The sequence below is a fragment of the Biomphalaria glabrata genome, chromosome 9, assembly GCF_947242115.1.
Source record: "Biomphalaria glabrata chromosome 9, xgBioGlab47.1, whole genome shotgun sequence".
NCBI lineage: Eukaryota > Metazoa > Mollusca > Gastropoda > Planorbidae > Biomphalaria > Biomphalaria glabrata.
The window spans coordinates 10307775-10324394 of NC_074719.1; the positions used below are offsets into that span (position 1 = coordinate 10307775).

The 16620-nt window shown below is 34.2% G+C and overlaps 1 protein-coding gene across 9 annotated transcripts; it reads left to right on the forward strand.

The window, feature by feature from the left end:
* On the forward strand, window positions 1-16346 carry LOC106071301 (uncharacterized). 9 transcript variants are annotated; one of them, XM_056042417.1, is made up of 6 exons: window positions 1-215; window positions 2055-2098; window positions 3098-3170; window positions 5386-5513; window positions 14148-14190; window positions 14894-16346. In XM_056042417.1, exons 1-5 carry the CDS (start codon window positions 145-147, stop codon window positions 14153-14155), a joined length of 324 nt encoding a protein of 107 aa, XP_055898392.1. In that variant the 5' UTR covers window positions 1-144; the 3' UTR covers window positions 14156-14190; window positions 14894-16346. The 9 variants fall into 9 exon arrangements, with proteins under 9 accessions (XP_055898392.1, XP_055898391.1, XP_055898385.1 ...); XM_056042410.1 differs by having other exon boundaries at window positions 11-215; XM_056042416.1 differs by lacking the exons at window positions 14148-14190; window positions 14894-16346 and adding an exon at window positions 10330-10488 and having other exon boundaries at window positions 3-215.
* The last annotated feature ends 274 nt before the right edge of the window (window positions 16347-16620 follow it).

Below are 16620 nucleotides of genomic sequence, written 5' to 3' on the forward strand. Positions count from 1 at the left end.
GTAATTGTATATAAAAAGCTAGAGTTTAGTTACACTTTTTTTTTCTACTTTGGTTATCTTACTGTTCATAATTCTTTGGAAGTAAAGACAATTTTTAATCTTCTTTTCCATTGGAATTCCATTGTTTGAACAAAGTCGTTAATAATGACAATAGAAGAGATTTGGAAAACATTTTGTTTTGGATTACTGCTGACCTCTGTTCTAATTAATGCCTGGTAAGGAGTCGTCATTCAAAACTTAACGGATAAATTAATAATAATAATCTGTATTATCCTTATGGAAATGTGTCTTACAATTAAACCAGGCATGTCAAACACGGCGTTCGGGGGCAGCATGAGGCCCGCGACCACTTTGGATTCTGCCCGCTTGGCCACCTAAAAATTATCAAAATAATGTTAAACTATTACGCTAGAAAATAAGAGATGACAAGCTACTTGAATTGAAAGCTAGTATTTGTTAAACTGAACAACGAGAGTAAGTCTACAGTGAAAGCAAGCTACATTTTTGTCAAACTTAATTGCAAGCAATAACAAAATCATTTAGTGAATGTGATTTTATAAAGGAGTGTGTCGTTAAATCCGAAGTAATTTGTCTAGAAAAGGTGAAAGCATTCAAAGAAATAGCGTTAACTAGGAACACTGTGGCAGATAGAATAAATGACATATCAGTCAGATTGCGTGAACAATTAAAGAACAAAATAGTTGATTTTGAATTCTTTTCATTGGCTCTCGATGAGTCAACTGATGTAACGGGTGTAACACAGTTTTGGCTCTATTCATAGGGGCTTGTGACAGGAATTTTGAGATGCATGAGGAGCTACTTGAGCTCTGTTCTATGCATAACATCACAACAAGCGAGGATGTTTTTGAGAAATAACAGGAGTCGATATTGCAGTGCAATTTATCTTTGGTAAAGCTAGCTAGTCTAACAACGGATGGCGCACCAACCATTAAATTAAATGGTTTTGATGCAAAGCTACTTGCAAAACTAAGAGAGACTGATGCTAATTTCAAATTTGCAAATTTTCAGTGCATCGTTCACCAAGAAATATTCTGCCACAGCAATTACAGTTCCAACATGTCATAAGACCGGTTTCAGTCGCTCTCAATTTTATTCGTGCCCGTGGCTTAAATCATCACCAATTTTCAATGTTTCTAGATGACATTGGAAACGAATTAGATTGTGTTCCCTACTACACAAAAGTCCGCTGGCACTCCTGTCATAAAGTATTGAAGAGATTTTTTTAACTGCGTGAGGAAATTGTATTGTTTCTGAACATGAAAGATGAACCTGTTGAACATTTCCAAACTGACGAATGGGTTCGCGATTTTGGCATTTGCAGTTGATATCACTGGTAACCTGCAAGACTTGAATTTGAAACTTCAAAGTAAAGACAAAAGTGTCACAACTGCGTGTAATCATGTGAAGTGCTTTGAAGCAAAATTACGACTGTAGATAAACTAAATATGAAGAGAAAATCTTGTTCACTTCTCAGCGTGTCAGGAACTTTACCTTTACCTATCCCTAAGTCAATTGGACAGTTGGGCACCATGCAAAACTCCTCGACCGTCTTTCTCCAATCCAAAAAAGTAACTAAAAAGATTAGATACGGCTACATCATTTATTATAGTTTTATCATTTTGATCATTAAATTTACAATCAACTTCTAGTTTGTTGTTGCTGTTTTAAAAATAGTTTACATGTTCATGAATACATTTATTTCAATTTAACAAAAGGATGCGCTTTGAAAAACCTGATATAGCGCTTCTTGATAGCCATTAGTACCTAAGCTTTTGCGATCTAAATCTAACAGACGGACAAATAGACAACCAAGAATAATAACATACTTTCCCATTAGAAGGTCGTTAATTTTTTTTCAAGTGATTTTTTAATTCCATTTTGCAGCTGCGATTTAACAGCAGCGATTTAACAACAGCGATTTAATATTCTTAACATTTCAAGAAAAGAAAAAAAAAAATAAGTACGCCGCTGGTTTACCACTTTTAAAATGTTACATCTCTTTTATCATTACGAATTTGTCATTTATTCTAAAGGTCTGATGAGGTGATTAACTCAAAACGAAATGTTGAAACCGATAGTAAGTAACTTAAATAATATATTTCTTTTGCTTATTTATATTTATTATATACTTGTCTGGAGATTTTAAAAAAAAAAGCATTTGAATTAAAGAGAAAGAAAAAGAAACATTGAAAAAAAAAAGAGTTCACTTTTGCTAAAACTTAGATATAGACTGCTTTATTGATCCTTATGGATAACATTTTCAATTATTTAACAATCAACAAAACGTAGTGAGAGAGACATTCATAAATATATAGTTTTTACAAAGACAATATCTCCATTTTTAAACTAAAAATGTAATTAAATAATTTAAAAAGAATATGTGAACCCATGTATCGAACCCATGACACCATCAGCTACATGAACGTACGACGTTTCTGTTTCGGCCAGCGGGTGTGGCATTCTTGTTCGTTTATTTATTGGTATGTTCATTTTATGAACACCTAGATCTAACTCTATAGTTCTGACTTAAGACTCTTAAGATCTAGTAATACTTCATATCTAGATTTTATCTATATTAGATTTATCTAAAAATATTGAATAATTCCAATGCTAGGTCTTTGAATCTAGAACTAGAAGACGATGCGCAAAATTTTCCTTAACATTAATTTATTAAACTCTTGAATCAAATAAAGCCTTACACTCGGAAATTCCCAAACGCGATAATCAGTTCAAAAACGCAATAGCCCTTTCAAAACAGATGTTGGATCTAGACCTAGATTTAGTCTCTAGCCAAATTCACATTTAATTATTTTTTACTTTGAAAAATTGTAACGGTCAAACTAGAGTTTTTCCCGTGTGGCCAACGAGCAAGCAATTATTTTTCCAAAAAAGAAAGTGTATTGTAATTTCCTTTGCAAATGATAAAAAATTGATTTAGTGACAAAATATTTTTTTTGTTTTTTTACATACCGGTATGCTGTTAGACAACCATTAACCCTTAAGAACAACAAATAGTGTTTGGACAAGTATTTTCTAGTTCCTAACTAGTAATAAGTAGAATTTTTTGTCATTCCAGTGTGCCCCACCCCTCCAGCACCAAGAAACGGAGCAGTTCATTGTGAATATTCTGATGCCCTACAGATTCAAATGTTAGTGGAAACTTGCATTGCTTGTTTAGTTTGTAATTATTTTCAACACTTTAAAAAAAAACTTAAACGGCCTACTTAGAGCAATACTACTATGCACATAATACAAACCAGTGTGCCACTGTGTTCAGGTAGTCATCGCTAAAACACGATGACTCGAAGTAATACGGGCTTAACGACTAATCGGCCGACCAACCCAACCATATTTGAGACGAGAGCCAAAAGATCAGTAGCTGCACAGTTAAGACTGATAATAATAATAATAATAAGGCTTGTCGTAAGATTATAGAGGAATGCAGTATTTTACGTGGCCATGCAGTCCTAACAGAGATCTACACATTTCAGCACACCCAGCGTTGTCTGCCATTGGTCGGTTATGGTACAATAAGTGTGTCTAAAGCAACTAACATCCTCCAGAAAATTGTCGTAAGAGTTAAACTGAAGACTCTAGAAAACAGTAGCATGTCTGTGAGGGATCAAAGCAGATTTACAATCGTTACATTTCTGTTTCCGATGGCTCGTATCCCAATAGCCGAAAACCAAAAGTAACGGTGCAGGAACATTGTTTAACCCCCCCCCCCCCACACCCATTTACCTTTTTTGTAGTACAGTAGCCGTCTGGGAGACCGTCACAGAACGTTTCCATAAGGAATGTGAAATGTGGAATGGGACAGGGCCGAAGGGGCTCTCTTCCAACCCCGCACGTGCTATGAGCTTGGCTGCATTAGGCACCCCAACTTGGGTTCTAATTATTGGCATAATCTTATCCCCTATCGACCGCTTTCAAGCTGATACAATACGAGGCTGGGAATCATTGGCAGGGACAGCCCCCGCCAGATCACTCCTTAGCATCACGCGCAGCCTTACAATCACCTGTGACGATAGGTTCTTAGCAGTACATGGTAATATAATAAATAATGTGCATGCAAATACTGTAGGTATGTAGAAGAGAGAAAAAACACATAATATTACTTTTTTAAAAACACACAAATTTACGACGGATTTGCGGGTTAGTGCTCGGATCTTTAGCTCATAACTATCGCTCGCTCGGTCAAATGTGTTGGCACAAGGCACATTAAGCGTGAATGAACATTTTTATCACGCAGTTTTTCTTGTATGCTAAAGTTAGGGAAGTTTCAGGCATTAACAATCATAATATTAATAATTAATAATAAAGATATGTTTTAATTTTTTAGATTGAAGAATTTACAACTATGGTGCAACAGAGATTTTCTGTTTGTTTACTTACACCTAGGCCTATACATATTAGGTACACGATCTGTACCAACAAAGGATTACTATGTTAGCAAAATATTAAATATACGATTATATATATATATATATATAAGAATAAATAATATAAAATATTATGTGTGTGTGTGTGTGTGTGTTCTTGGACTTTTTAAATCGCAGGGCGAATATGAGGCTCATCTCGTAGAGCACTTTTTAGTTACTGTAGAGTCCTATTGTCTTTTGGTTGGGTATTTGAATGTAGAGCCTAACTAGTAAAAGCCTAGGCATTTGATATGGTCTGAACGATGTCGCCCACACAACATCCCCCCCCCCCCCGAACTAAGCCGATTTTTCTAATGGAACGGTTAATATCCTATACAGTTTGGAATAAGTAGCGTCCCAGGATCTTCCCAAGCGATTTACCACTCAGCCACCGCGCCTCCCGAACCGCGGTCCCCGGTTTGGAAGCCGGGGACCGGGGTTCGAATCCTGGTGAAGACTGGGATTTTTTATTTTTTGGATCTTCGGGCGCCTCTGAGTCCACCCAGCTCTAATGGGTACCTGACATTAGTTGGGGAAAAGTAAAGGTGATTGGTCGTTGTGCTGGCCACATGACACCCTTGTTAACCGTAGTCCACAGAAACAGATGACCTTTACATCATCTGCCCTATAGACCACAAGGTCTGAAAGGGGAACTTTACTTTACAGGTTCTTCCCACTTCTAGCACCGTGAGCTGCATAATGTCTGTGTGTCGCCATCACCTGTTTGTTTCTCAACGTTTTCTCCCGAAGCCTTTCTCATGTCTAGGTATAGACTCAATGCCGCCGAGATTTGCATTCAGAATTTTCCTAGTCTTAGATGGGTAGCCAGACAAGGCTAACGGGCCCCTTCCCTACCTGAAACTTGCTGATTTATATACATATATGAGACAGAGAAAAAAATACTTTTTAATATATCTTTAACATTTATCCTTTTTCTTTGCAGTTTCTGCACAATAACTTGTAACTCTGGTTATATCTTTAACACGAAATTTCATAATGTAACAGACTATGTCTTTCCATGTGATGTTGCAACCGGTTTCTATGACACAGTGAGCACACCTGGATGCATCCGTAAGCACTGTTAAGTTAATAATAAAATATTAAATAAAGAATAACAATCTACGAACATAAATTGCACTATTCACTTAGTTGATATAGAAAGTGATTATTAAACTACCGACTAATTGATTAGTAAGAGACACTGACAATCAGAATGTTAACGTAATCATTTCATTTCATAGCCATAATATTGAACAAGTAACTTTAAGAAAAATTATTTTAAGACAATTCCTCCTTTACAATGCACACATCACGCAAGGGCGATCGCATTTCTCTTAATGACTAATAAATAATAAATATAAAAAAAAGTGTTGTTTTTTACCCCGTTCCCCCAAAAAATCCTGGCTACCTGCATGTAGGCCCTATAAATCTGTTCCGGAGATATACATTTCTAGTTTGGTAAATATTAATAGACAGGAGTCTTCTAGTTAGAGATATGGTATAGAACACTATAGATTCTAGTTGGCTGATACAAATCCAGAATTGATAACGTTATTAAAAGATAGTAGTGTAGACTAGAATACTAGCTAGACATATGGTATAGAATAATAGAAGAATCTAGTTTGGTGATATATATCCAAGCTTAGAAACATACATTGACAGTAGTCTAAACTGAGTAATTTCTTATTAATAATTTCCACATTCTTTAAGTCAAACCGCTAAATTATCACTTGATTGGCTAGTTATCAAACTTCAACATAAAAAATCTTATAACTAACATGACAAAAAAAAAAAAGGCCTGCACACATGCAATGAATGGTACCATGCATCATGTCTCCATATGAATACACCTGTGTATTATGCCTTAGGCAACAAAGATGCATCATGGCACTGTGTACCGTGTGGGTTACCTCAGTTTACATCAGGACTGTTTGATTCCTTTGATGCAGACACTTCTAACCCATACAACATCCTAAACACCATCCCAAACCAAACTCACCAACCACTAGCCAGATCCACTCCTGTTAAACCTATATCTACTAAAATTAATACAACAGCCTCACTAAACAAACCTACTAAAGAAGTAACACCAAAATACCTTAAAACCTTAATAATAAATTTTCAAAGCATTAGGAACAAAACAGCAGACTTAGAAATTTTATTAGAATGTGAGAAACCAGACATAATTGCAGGCACAGAAACTTGGCTACATCCTGAAATTTATAATGCAGAAATTTTCAATAGTAATTATGAAATTTTTAGAAAAGATAGGGCTGATAATCATGGAGGAGTTCTTTTAGCAATAAAAAACACTCTTATAGCAGAAGAAATTACCTTACCTAACTCAAAAAATATAGAATCAACATTTTGTAAAATTAATACCACCTCAACATCCCTAATAATAGGCAGCATTTACAGACCACCAAATTCTAGTTTAGAATACATGCAGGAACTATGTAATCAGATTACGACACTTAAAGAGACAAATAAAAATGCAGTTTTTTGGATTATGGGTGATTTCAACCTACCTGATATAAATTGGAAAACACTAACCATAGATAAACACCAAAACCTTAAGGACATAAATGAGCTTTTCATAGAAACTTTACACAACCTAAGTTTAGATCAAATCATTAAAAAGCCAACTAGATTAAACAACACATTAGATCTCTTCTTAACCAACAGACCTGGATTAGTAGTTGATTATGATATTATCCCTGGTCTATCAGACCATGAGATCATAAAAATACACAGTCAGATAAAAGCAGTAGCCAATATAAAACCCAAAAGAAAAATCTTACTCTGGAATAAATGTAACCTAACACAACTACACCAAGCTGCATTAAACTTTCAACAAACATTCTTATTAGAAAAAGACATTAACCAACCAGTCGATGACCTCTGGAATTTCATTAAAAACCATCTTAAAAGCATTATAGAAAATCAAATACCAACTAAATACACATCAAACAAAATAAATAAATGCTGGTTTAATAATAGACTAAAGAAGCTTTGTAAACAGAAGGAAAACCTATATAGAAAATTTAAAGAAACTAATGCAGAAAGAGTTTACAAAAAGTATATAAAAATTAAACACTTAACCCAAAAAGTAAGCAGACAGCTGCAGAGTGAATACATAAACAATGTAATATCTAAAGACAACAACAAAAACCTATGGTCATACATTAAGTCTAAGAAAATGGAAACAACAGGCGTAGCTCCATTAAAAGATGAACATAACATAATACATAATGAAAATGAAACTAAAGCAAACATTCTAAACAAATACTTTGCATCAGCATTCTCAGCCCCAGGAGACAAAGACATATTACTGAATTTGAACCAAGTAGACAACATAGAAGATATAGTAGTACAAGAAAATGGAATTCAAAAACTATTAGCCAACACCAAACCAAATAAAGCTTCTGGACCTGATGGTATTCCAGCTAGATTACTCAAAGAACTAAGTAATGAGCTAGCCCCAGTGTTCAAAATACTCTTTCAGGCTTCACTTAACCAGGGCAGAGTACCAAAGGACTGGAAAGAAGCTAATGTCACCCCCCTATTTAAAAAAGGAGAAAAATCTGACCCAGGAAACTACAGACCAGTATCACTTACCAGCATCACATGTAAAATCCTAGAACACATAATATGTAGCAACATTATAAACCACTTAGACAAACATAATGTCCTCACACCATACCAACATGGCTTTAGGAAATATAGATCATGTGAAACACAACTAATAGGACTAATTGATGATTTTTCAAAAGGTTTAGATAATAGCGAACAAATAGATGCTATCTTACTAGATTTTTCTAAGGCTTTTGACAAAGTTCACCACCATAGTTTGCTTAAAAAATTAAAATATTTTGGCATTAATGGTCCACTGCATCAGTGGATTAAAGACTTTCTGATAGGGAGAGAACAAACTGTAATAATAAATGGCTCTAAATCAACACCGATAACAGTAAACTCAGGTGTACCTCAAGGAACAGTCTTGGGTCCACTACTATTTTTAATTTACATAAATGATTTACCAAATTGCATTACTTCAGGAACAAAAGTCAGATTATTTGCAGACGATTGCATAATATATAGAACAATAAAAACAACACAAGACACAGATATTTTACAAAGAGAATTAGATGAATTACAGAAATGGGAATCAAATTGGAGCATGTCTTTCCACCCAGAAAAATGTCAGTTGTTAAGAGTAACAAAAAAACTAAAACAAATTAATTCCACTTATCTTATTCATGGCAAACCAGTAACACAGACTAAAAACGCAAAATACCTAGGTGTTATAATAAATGAAAAACTGTCATGGAATCCACATATTGATGAAACTACAAAAAAATCAAACAAAGCATTAGGATTTATTAAAAGAAATTTCTATAAATCAAATAAGAACATAAAACTAAAATGTTATTTAACCTTGGTTAGGCCAATAATAGAATATGCATCCTCTGTTTGGGACCCCTCAACTCAAGAAAACATTAAGAAACTAGAACAGACACAAAATAGAGCAGTGCGATTCATAACAAACGAATATTCACATTTGACTAGAGTAACACCTTTATTAAAATCACTAAATTTAGAAAGCCTTCAGGACAGAAGGCTCAAAAGTAAAGTAGCAATAATACATAAAACACTGAACCATAATCTTCAAATACAAAAACAAAATTTAATAAAATACTCTGAAAGACACAAAGATAAAGGCACATTCCTCGTCCCATATGCTAGGACCAATTTGTACAAATACTCCTTCTTCCCTAGTGCTATTAGAGCATGGAATGGGTTGCCTGAGCTAGCCAGGAAAACCAGTGACTTGGCAGAATTTAAGTCATTGGTTAATATGCATGACTAAATGCATGACGCGTAGGACGTAATCATCTTCTTTTTTGAAGTAACGTCTGTATTATATAAGATAAGATAAGATAAGAATCACAGGTTGTAACATTTCTGTAATACTGGTACCCAAGAAATCTGGATTTTCGTGGTTCTGATTTTGTTCCCTCCTGATTTGTATACATGAAAGTAAAAATGTGTGTTTTCAGTATATATAGAGATATAGATCTCCAGATATCAAGACCTAATTTAATTGTAAGATGATTGTATTTTGAAAAATTAAAATGATCACACCAGAGTTTAACCGTGTGGCCAAATTAGCTTGCATTTTATTTCCAAAATATACACATCAGCTCTCAAATTTCTAGGAAAATCATTAGAGCCGTTTTCGAGATCTGTGTCCACCCAGTGTCCTATTCCATTCACCTTGTATCATTAACAAAGCCTTTTTATATTTTTACATAGCTTATATCAATTCACTCTGTCTGGTTAAAAGTTTGTACACGTTATTTCTCCTACACCTGTTCTCGGATCATGTAATTTTGCTAAATTATTTCTTGTACCTGACAGAACATGAATCCATTTTAAAATAGCGAATCCGTTGATAAACTATTGGTAATTTATTATTTTGTTTGGTATCAAACAAAGGAAAGAAATCGTACTTGATAGATGCGGTGGTATAAGTTAAATCACTCCCCTTGAGGAGGCTTGAGCCATGAAGGAACACATTTTTTAAAAGCATTTTAAGCACGGTAACATTAATTTTAATACCTCCTTTTCCCCTACCCCCGCACCTTTTCACAACTAATCCAAACAAGTGATAGGATCATAGCGCATCGAGAAAGCTAAAAGCATGAAATTGCGCTAAACTAAAACAATAGTAATATATCACACATATCTTATCGCACAGATTTATCATTGTCAGTCTAGATCTATTACAAATTTAATTACATGACTGATCCAAACTAATTGATAGGCCTACAATTACACTTAATATACGATTTTTTTTTTATGATTCATTTTCTGTTCCCTACAGTGAAACCAGGAACTACTATGGTACCGCCGTTGGGTTAAGTATACTCATGGATACAGTCATAGTTCAATCCACTATATGGCCTTGTGAATATTAAAAGTTAGAAATTAGGCTTTAAAGCTTCAGATGCATACTATGTATATATAGGCTATATATATATATTTTTTTTAATTTATATATATTAAACATATTTTTACTTATAAATGTGTCATGGTTCTTTGTTTAATAAATATACTCTTGATATTAATAAAATGTCGATACAAAATGTGGACTGCTTATTGTGAAGCTCAAAAATTGTGTTTGACACGCTTCCGGGTGTTTATCCAGGTTCGAAGACATTAACATTCTAGGCCCAAAGCTCAGGTCTCCTGGAGATGGCGTGGGTCAGAGTTTGAACAATCGAGACTCCACTCAAGAGTGCATACATCATGACAAGGCAGCCAATAGCATATTTAAATACATTGCAATAATTATCTCAATTAGTTTCAGTAGATCTGTATATAACCAAACACAACTAAAATAAGTTACCAAAAAAAGTGTATTTTTTTAAAGACAATTCCTCCTAGCAGCTGATGACATTTTGTAAGAGCGATTACTTTGCTCTTAATTAGGCCTACAAATAAATGATAGATTTAAAACAAGCAAAATACAAAAAAAAAAGATACTTTTAAAAAGACCAAGCTTATTAAGTGTATTGTATCATTTAGTTTAGATCAGTCATGTAACTAACCTGGTAATAGATCTAACAATACTATATCTGTGGGATAAGAAATATTTTTTTTTAAAGATTATATCAACTCTGTCTATCTGGTAAAAAGTTTGTATGCTGGCAACACTGGCACAGTAACGACATTATGGCGTTTTTAATCGACTTTTGAGAACAGTAGAAGAGTAGGTTGAGAGTGCAACTAAAATAAGTCAGCCAATTAAGTAAAACGAAAGTCCAAAAGCTAAAATTTAGCACATTTATTTCTTTTAAATGCCAACAATAGAATCCATTAAATGACACGTACACTTTCATAATGAACTATTGGTAATTTATGATTTCGTTTTGGTATCTCGAACAATGGAAAGAAATTTTACTTGACTGATAAGGTGGAATATTTTGAATTAGTCCCCTTTATTGTTTGTAGAAAATAAATTTGTAAATAACTAAAAATATGAAATAACTATAAAACATATTTTCATAAGGGCCCTGGCACAGTGGTTACCGTAAAGGCTAAAGGGGGCCTTAGCATTTGAGTTCGAATTCAGGTCGCTCAGTTTTTTCTTTATATATATATATATATATATATATATATCTAAACAGATAGGCCTACTCCCTTCTTTCTCCCCCTCCCCCCAGCCCAGCTCACCACTTTCCAACTAATCCAGACAAGTGAGCAGATGATAGCTTTTTGAGAAAGCTAAAGGTTGACATTGCGCTAAACAAAAACAATTGGTAAAAATCTTTCTAATCGAACAGATTTATTACTGTTAGTCTAGATCACATTTATTACATGACTGATCCAAACTAATTGATACAACTACATTTAACATCAACTTTGCTTTTTGTTTTTTTTTAAGTTTTGTATTTGTATTTTTTTTTATTTTGCTTGTTACAATAGTTTTTGTTTAACGCTTTTAGCTTTCTCAATTCGCTATGATACCATGTATTTGTTTTTAGCAAGCTAATATCTTAATAAAAGATTACAAGATTGTTGCAATATTACTGACTGCTCTAGTCTGAGGTCTATGAGAAACTGAATGGTCCTACATTTTGAATTAGGTTTAAATGAAACCCTGAAATAAAATGTAAAATAAACAAAAACACCTAGTCTCAGACAGTGTCGTCACTAGGGTGGGTGTCACCCGGTGCGGTCAGCTTAGGGTGTCATCCCCCCCCCCCGCACCCTCTGTAAAAAAAATCCTTTTTTTTTCTTTGTTTGTTAAACTGTAGTACATATAGTTTATAATTACTTACGCTATATTGCACCATTGGTCTCAGCTAGTAACGCCACAGAGATAAAATATACAAGAACACTTTATTTCAGTAAGTATCCTACCACACTAACTGGTTCAGTTCTAATTCACCTATCTTAATAGTTATACATATTTTTCTCGTGTGGTCAAATAAAAGAAAACTTTATCTAGTTTATTATAATACATTGAAATTAAAAAACGGAGTTTTTTTTTCTTCCCTTCTTAATTTGTAGAGATCTAAAATATCTTGATTTTTAAATAGACTTTCTTGCCTTGTATGTCTGTCCACGCAATTTTGTTTTGGCGGGAATTCCCTCAAGACTTCACAAAAAAAAAGGGGGGGGGGGTTGCCTTAAGCAAGGTTAACCAATGACTTAGCAGAGTTGACGTCTCTAATTAACATGCACGCCTAGATTAGCACATAGAAACGCACAGGGTGTAATTATCTTCGGTTTTGAAAGAGTCTGTCTGATCCTTTAATGTGTTTGTGTGAGTATATTCTTTCATTTCATGGAATACATTTAAATTTTGTTTTACTTAATGTGAGTATATTAATATCATGTTCTTAAATATAAGACATTGTTACCAACCTTTTAAAATACAGAAAGAGTTTTCTATTTAAAATATTTGGTAACATTTATGTTTTTTTATGTTAAAATAACACTTCATTAAAACAATTTTTACATTTTCTTGCTCAAAGTAAAAGCGTCAGCCACTCCATTTGTTTAATGTAAATGGTTACTTTAGATAAAATTCTTTAAATGTATTTAATATGACTAATTGATAACGGAAACAGAATAGGGTTAAGTGTGTGGTTAATAAAGTAGTAGTCTATGTGCCTACTTTCTTTGTCAGCAATATGAAGAAACTAATTACCTCGAGTCTGTTCAGTTTAGATAGTAATTTATTTTCACCTATCCCTTAGTCTGTTGTGTCGTTGGGGCGCCACACAAGATCTGTCTACCGTCTTTCTCCATTTCTGTCTCTCGCCTTGAATAGAATTTCATACGCGCCCAGGTTCCATGGATGCAGGTTCCTAAAGATTATATGACGTTCTGACTTAATTAATTGACTAATCGATTCATGTCATGTCGATGTAAATTAATTTTTGTACAAAGTTTCAACTTGATCTGAGAATAGGAGTGGGAGAAATCGCGTGTACAACTTTTTTACCAGACAGACAGACAGACAGACAGAGAGAGTTGGTGTAAGGATGAGCATAATAATTTTACTAATTTCCTGTATGACCGAAATCCGGAAGAGGAAGGCAATACTAAAAAATAATCTGCTTTGTAATCTCTAGCCTAAGTCGAACGAAGGCACTCATGAGAGATTCCATTGTGTTAAATCATTTAAACGGGGGGAAGCAAACATATTCCTAGACTTAAAAACGGGAATTCTCTAATGACGTAAGTCCTATATTTAGCTATACTCAGACGCAACAAGAGATTTAAAAATAGACTCTTTGAATGTTTAAAACACGTGGTACGGGGAATGTGTGTGTGTAATTTTTATAACTTGACAAGGAGACAATTTTAGGTCTACACCCTACATGGAGCCCTCCTATCATCTGAAATCGATCATTGCTACTGTTATCTGGTAACTATGAAAACCTATTCTCTAACTTTCAACTTAATAACTCTTTAAATGAACACGCATATGACGTAATCATATTTTTTATAAGATAAGATAAGATAAGATCAGTCTTATACATGCAAAAGTTTCTATAATAACCCATACGTTGCGATGTGTGCACATGTATAACTGGATAGGCTTCAATTTAAAGGCAATAGTTCAAGTTTGTCGATTTAGTAGATTTTAAGTTGCCTGAATATTTTTTTTTATTATATTTCCATAAGATCTGTAGAAGTGTAAAGAACTAATAAATGAGGTCAAATCTCTGTAAGTATATTTTTACATATTTGTAATGATTTTAATAATAGCGTAGATATCAATTGTAGACTAAAAGTTCGACAACTATACATTTTACTTATTGTCTTTCTTTAGTGTTTAATTTCTATTTTTAATTAACAAAAACAACACTTTAATAATAAACAACATAATTTACATCAAGAAATCTGATAAATGTATGATATATTTAATGCATTCATGATATATAAGCTTTTTTGTAAAAAAAAAAAAAATAGGTGCGGGTACTCAGTGATGGATTGCCTAAATTTTAACTAGTAATAAATTAATAATAAACGTTAAAATACAAAACTTCTAATTATTTTATACCTACACTCAAAAAGATGCCGGTACGCCGTACTGGTGCTATTTTCTAAATGAGTTTGGGTGGGAAGGCGTGAAAAGAATATGTGATACCCGGTACCCGAATATACGAACAAAAAGTTTGTTGCCAAAAATATGGAAAGGGGGGGGGCATTAAAAAGCTGGCCGTTTCAATTAGAATTAGATGTAACATTCTAAAGTTCAAATACGATAATATATTAAATAAATTGAATAAAGATACAAGATTTCGTGGAATTGTATTGGAATATTAAGCAAATATTAGTTGTACCAAGTTACAATTTTTAATAACTTTTAAAAAAAATATTGTTGCATTCGACAATTATGTCTATATTACTGACCATTTTGTTTCCAGATGATCATGAATGTCAAGACTCAGAGGGCGGAGAAGCCGATCTTCACAAGATGTTTGCAGGCTGCCAGAAGAATCCAGGTCATAGACAGTTTATACCTATTGATACTCTAACCATTAAGCATCTACCGGAGATTCATCGTAATAAAGATTTGTATGCGCTCATCAAAGCTGTAGCTGACCTGACAGTTAGAGTAGATGTTAACATGGTTAGTCATCGCAGACCAGAAGTATGGCCTCAAAGTAACCGTCTGTATCCTTTTTACAATCTCAGCAGAAGTTCAAACATGAGGACAGGAAGTGGAATGATACGAAGTGCTTTCAAATGTCCAGACGACAGTACGATTCCCACTTCAAAGTGCTGGTGTAGAAAATGTGAGCATTCAGACTCGGCGAGCAACGCGTGGTGGGAGTTCTATGTGGACACAGCCACACACTTGGTTTTCGATGACATTGAGGCGCGACACACATCCCTGAGATTGTTTTATGATAGAGCCGACAGCCCCGCGGTCTTCGTTAATAAGGTCAAGGTTGCGAGAGCAAACGTTGAGGACGATAGGTGCCTGTTAAAGTGTGTGACATGCGATGACATTTTGGGAGAAATGCTGGAGAGAAAATGGAATCATTACATCCAAGTGTGGACAAATGTTAAAGACGTCTACCAGAGCTCCAGAGACAGCCACAAGTTGATGTTTATTGTCTCCCATCCTCATGGCTGTTTGAAACAGGTCAGTATTGGACAATGGAAAGACAAAATATTAAACAAAGCTGATGACAAAGTGAGTAGATTTACTTATAAGACTTCTACTTGTCCAGGAAGTAGTGGAGCCGTTGTGAACTGTGTAGGATTCAGGATTTGGTGGTCTGATCTCGTCCATAGTGGAAGTCTGAAATCAGGATTGAACTACAGTGGGGCTGGTTTTGTCATTTAAATGTATAGTTTCTTTGAACTACAGTGGGGCTGGCTTTGTCATTTAAATGTATTGTTTCTTTGAACTACAGTGGGGCTGGCTTTGTCATTTAAATGTATTGTTTCTTAGAACTAAAGTGGGGCTGGCTTTGTCATTTTAATGAATTGTTTCGTTTACATTTTTCTTTAAACTATTAATATCAACTTGAAAATTGCTAATCAACATAATAAAATAAATTGATCTTTTGTATTTTTAAATGAATGTTTACACTTAGTGTGTGTGTGTGTGTGTGTATCCTGAAGCTGTAAAAAGATGATCATTTAGATAACATGAAGATTGAGTTGGGGCTAATGTGTTGTTGTTGGTTTTAAATCAATGAAATTGAACTCTTTGTTTATTTCTTAGTGACAACTTTAAGATTTCTGATTTAAGACTATTGATAAGATTGAATGAAAGTAACTGAATTGATTATATGATAAGATTGAATGAAAATAAATGATTTGATTATATGTAAAGAATGAATGAAAATAAATTATTTGATTTTATGATGACCTGCTAACTATAGTAAAAAACGCAAGCTCAAAATCTATGGCCATATTACAAGATCTTCGGGGCTCACAAAGACCTTCCTTCGGGGAACAGTACCAGGAAAAAGAAGAGGCAGACAAAGAAAGCGATGGGATGACAAAATAAAAGAATGGACGGGCCTGCCACTGTAAGAGGTTAGGTTCTAAACAAGGCAAAAGACAGGGAGGAATGGAGAAAGACAGTCAACAAGTCTTGCTTGATGCCCCAACGGTTCAACAGACTAAAGGAAAG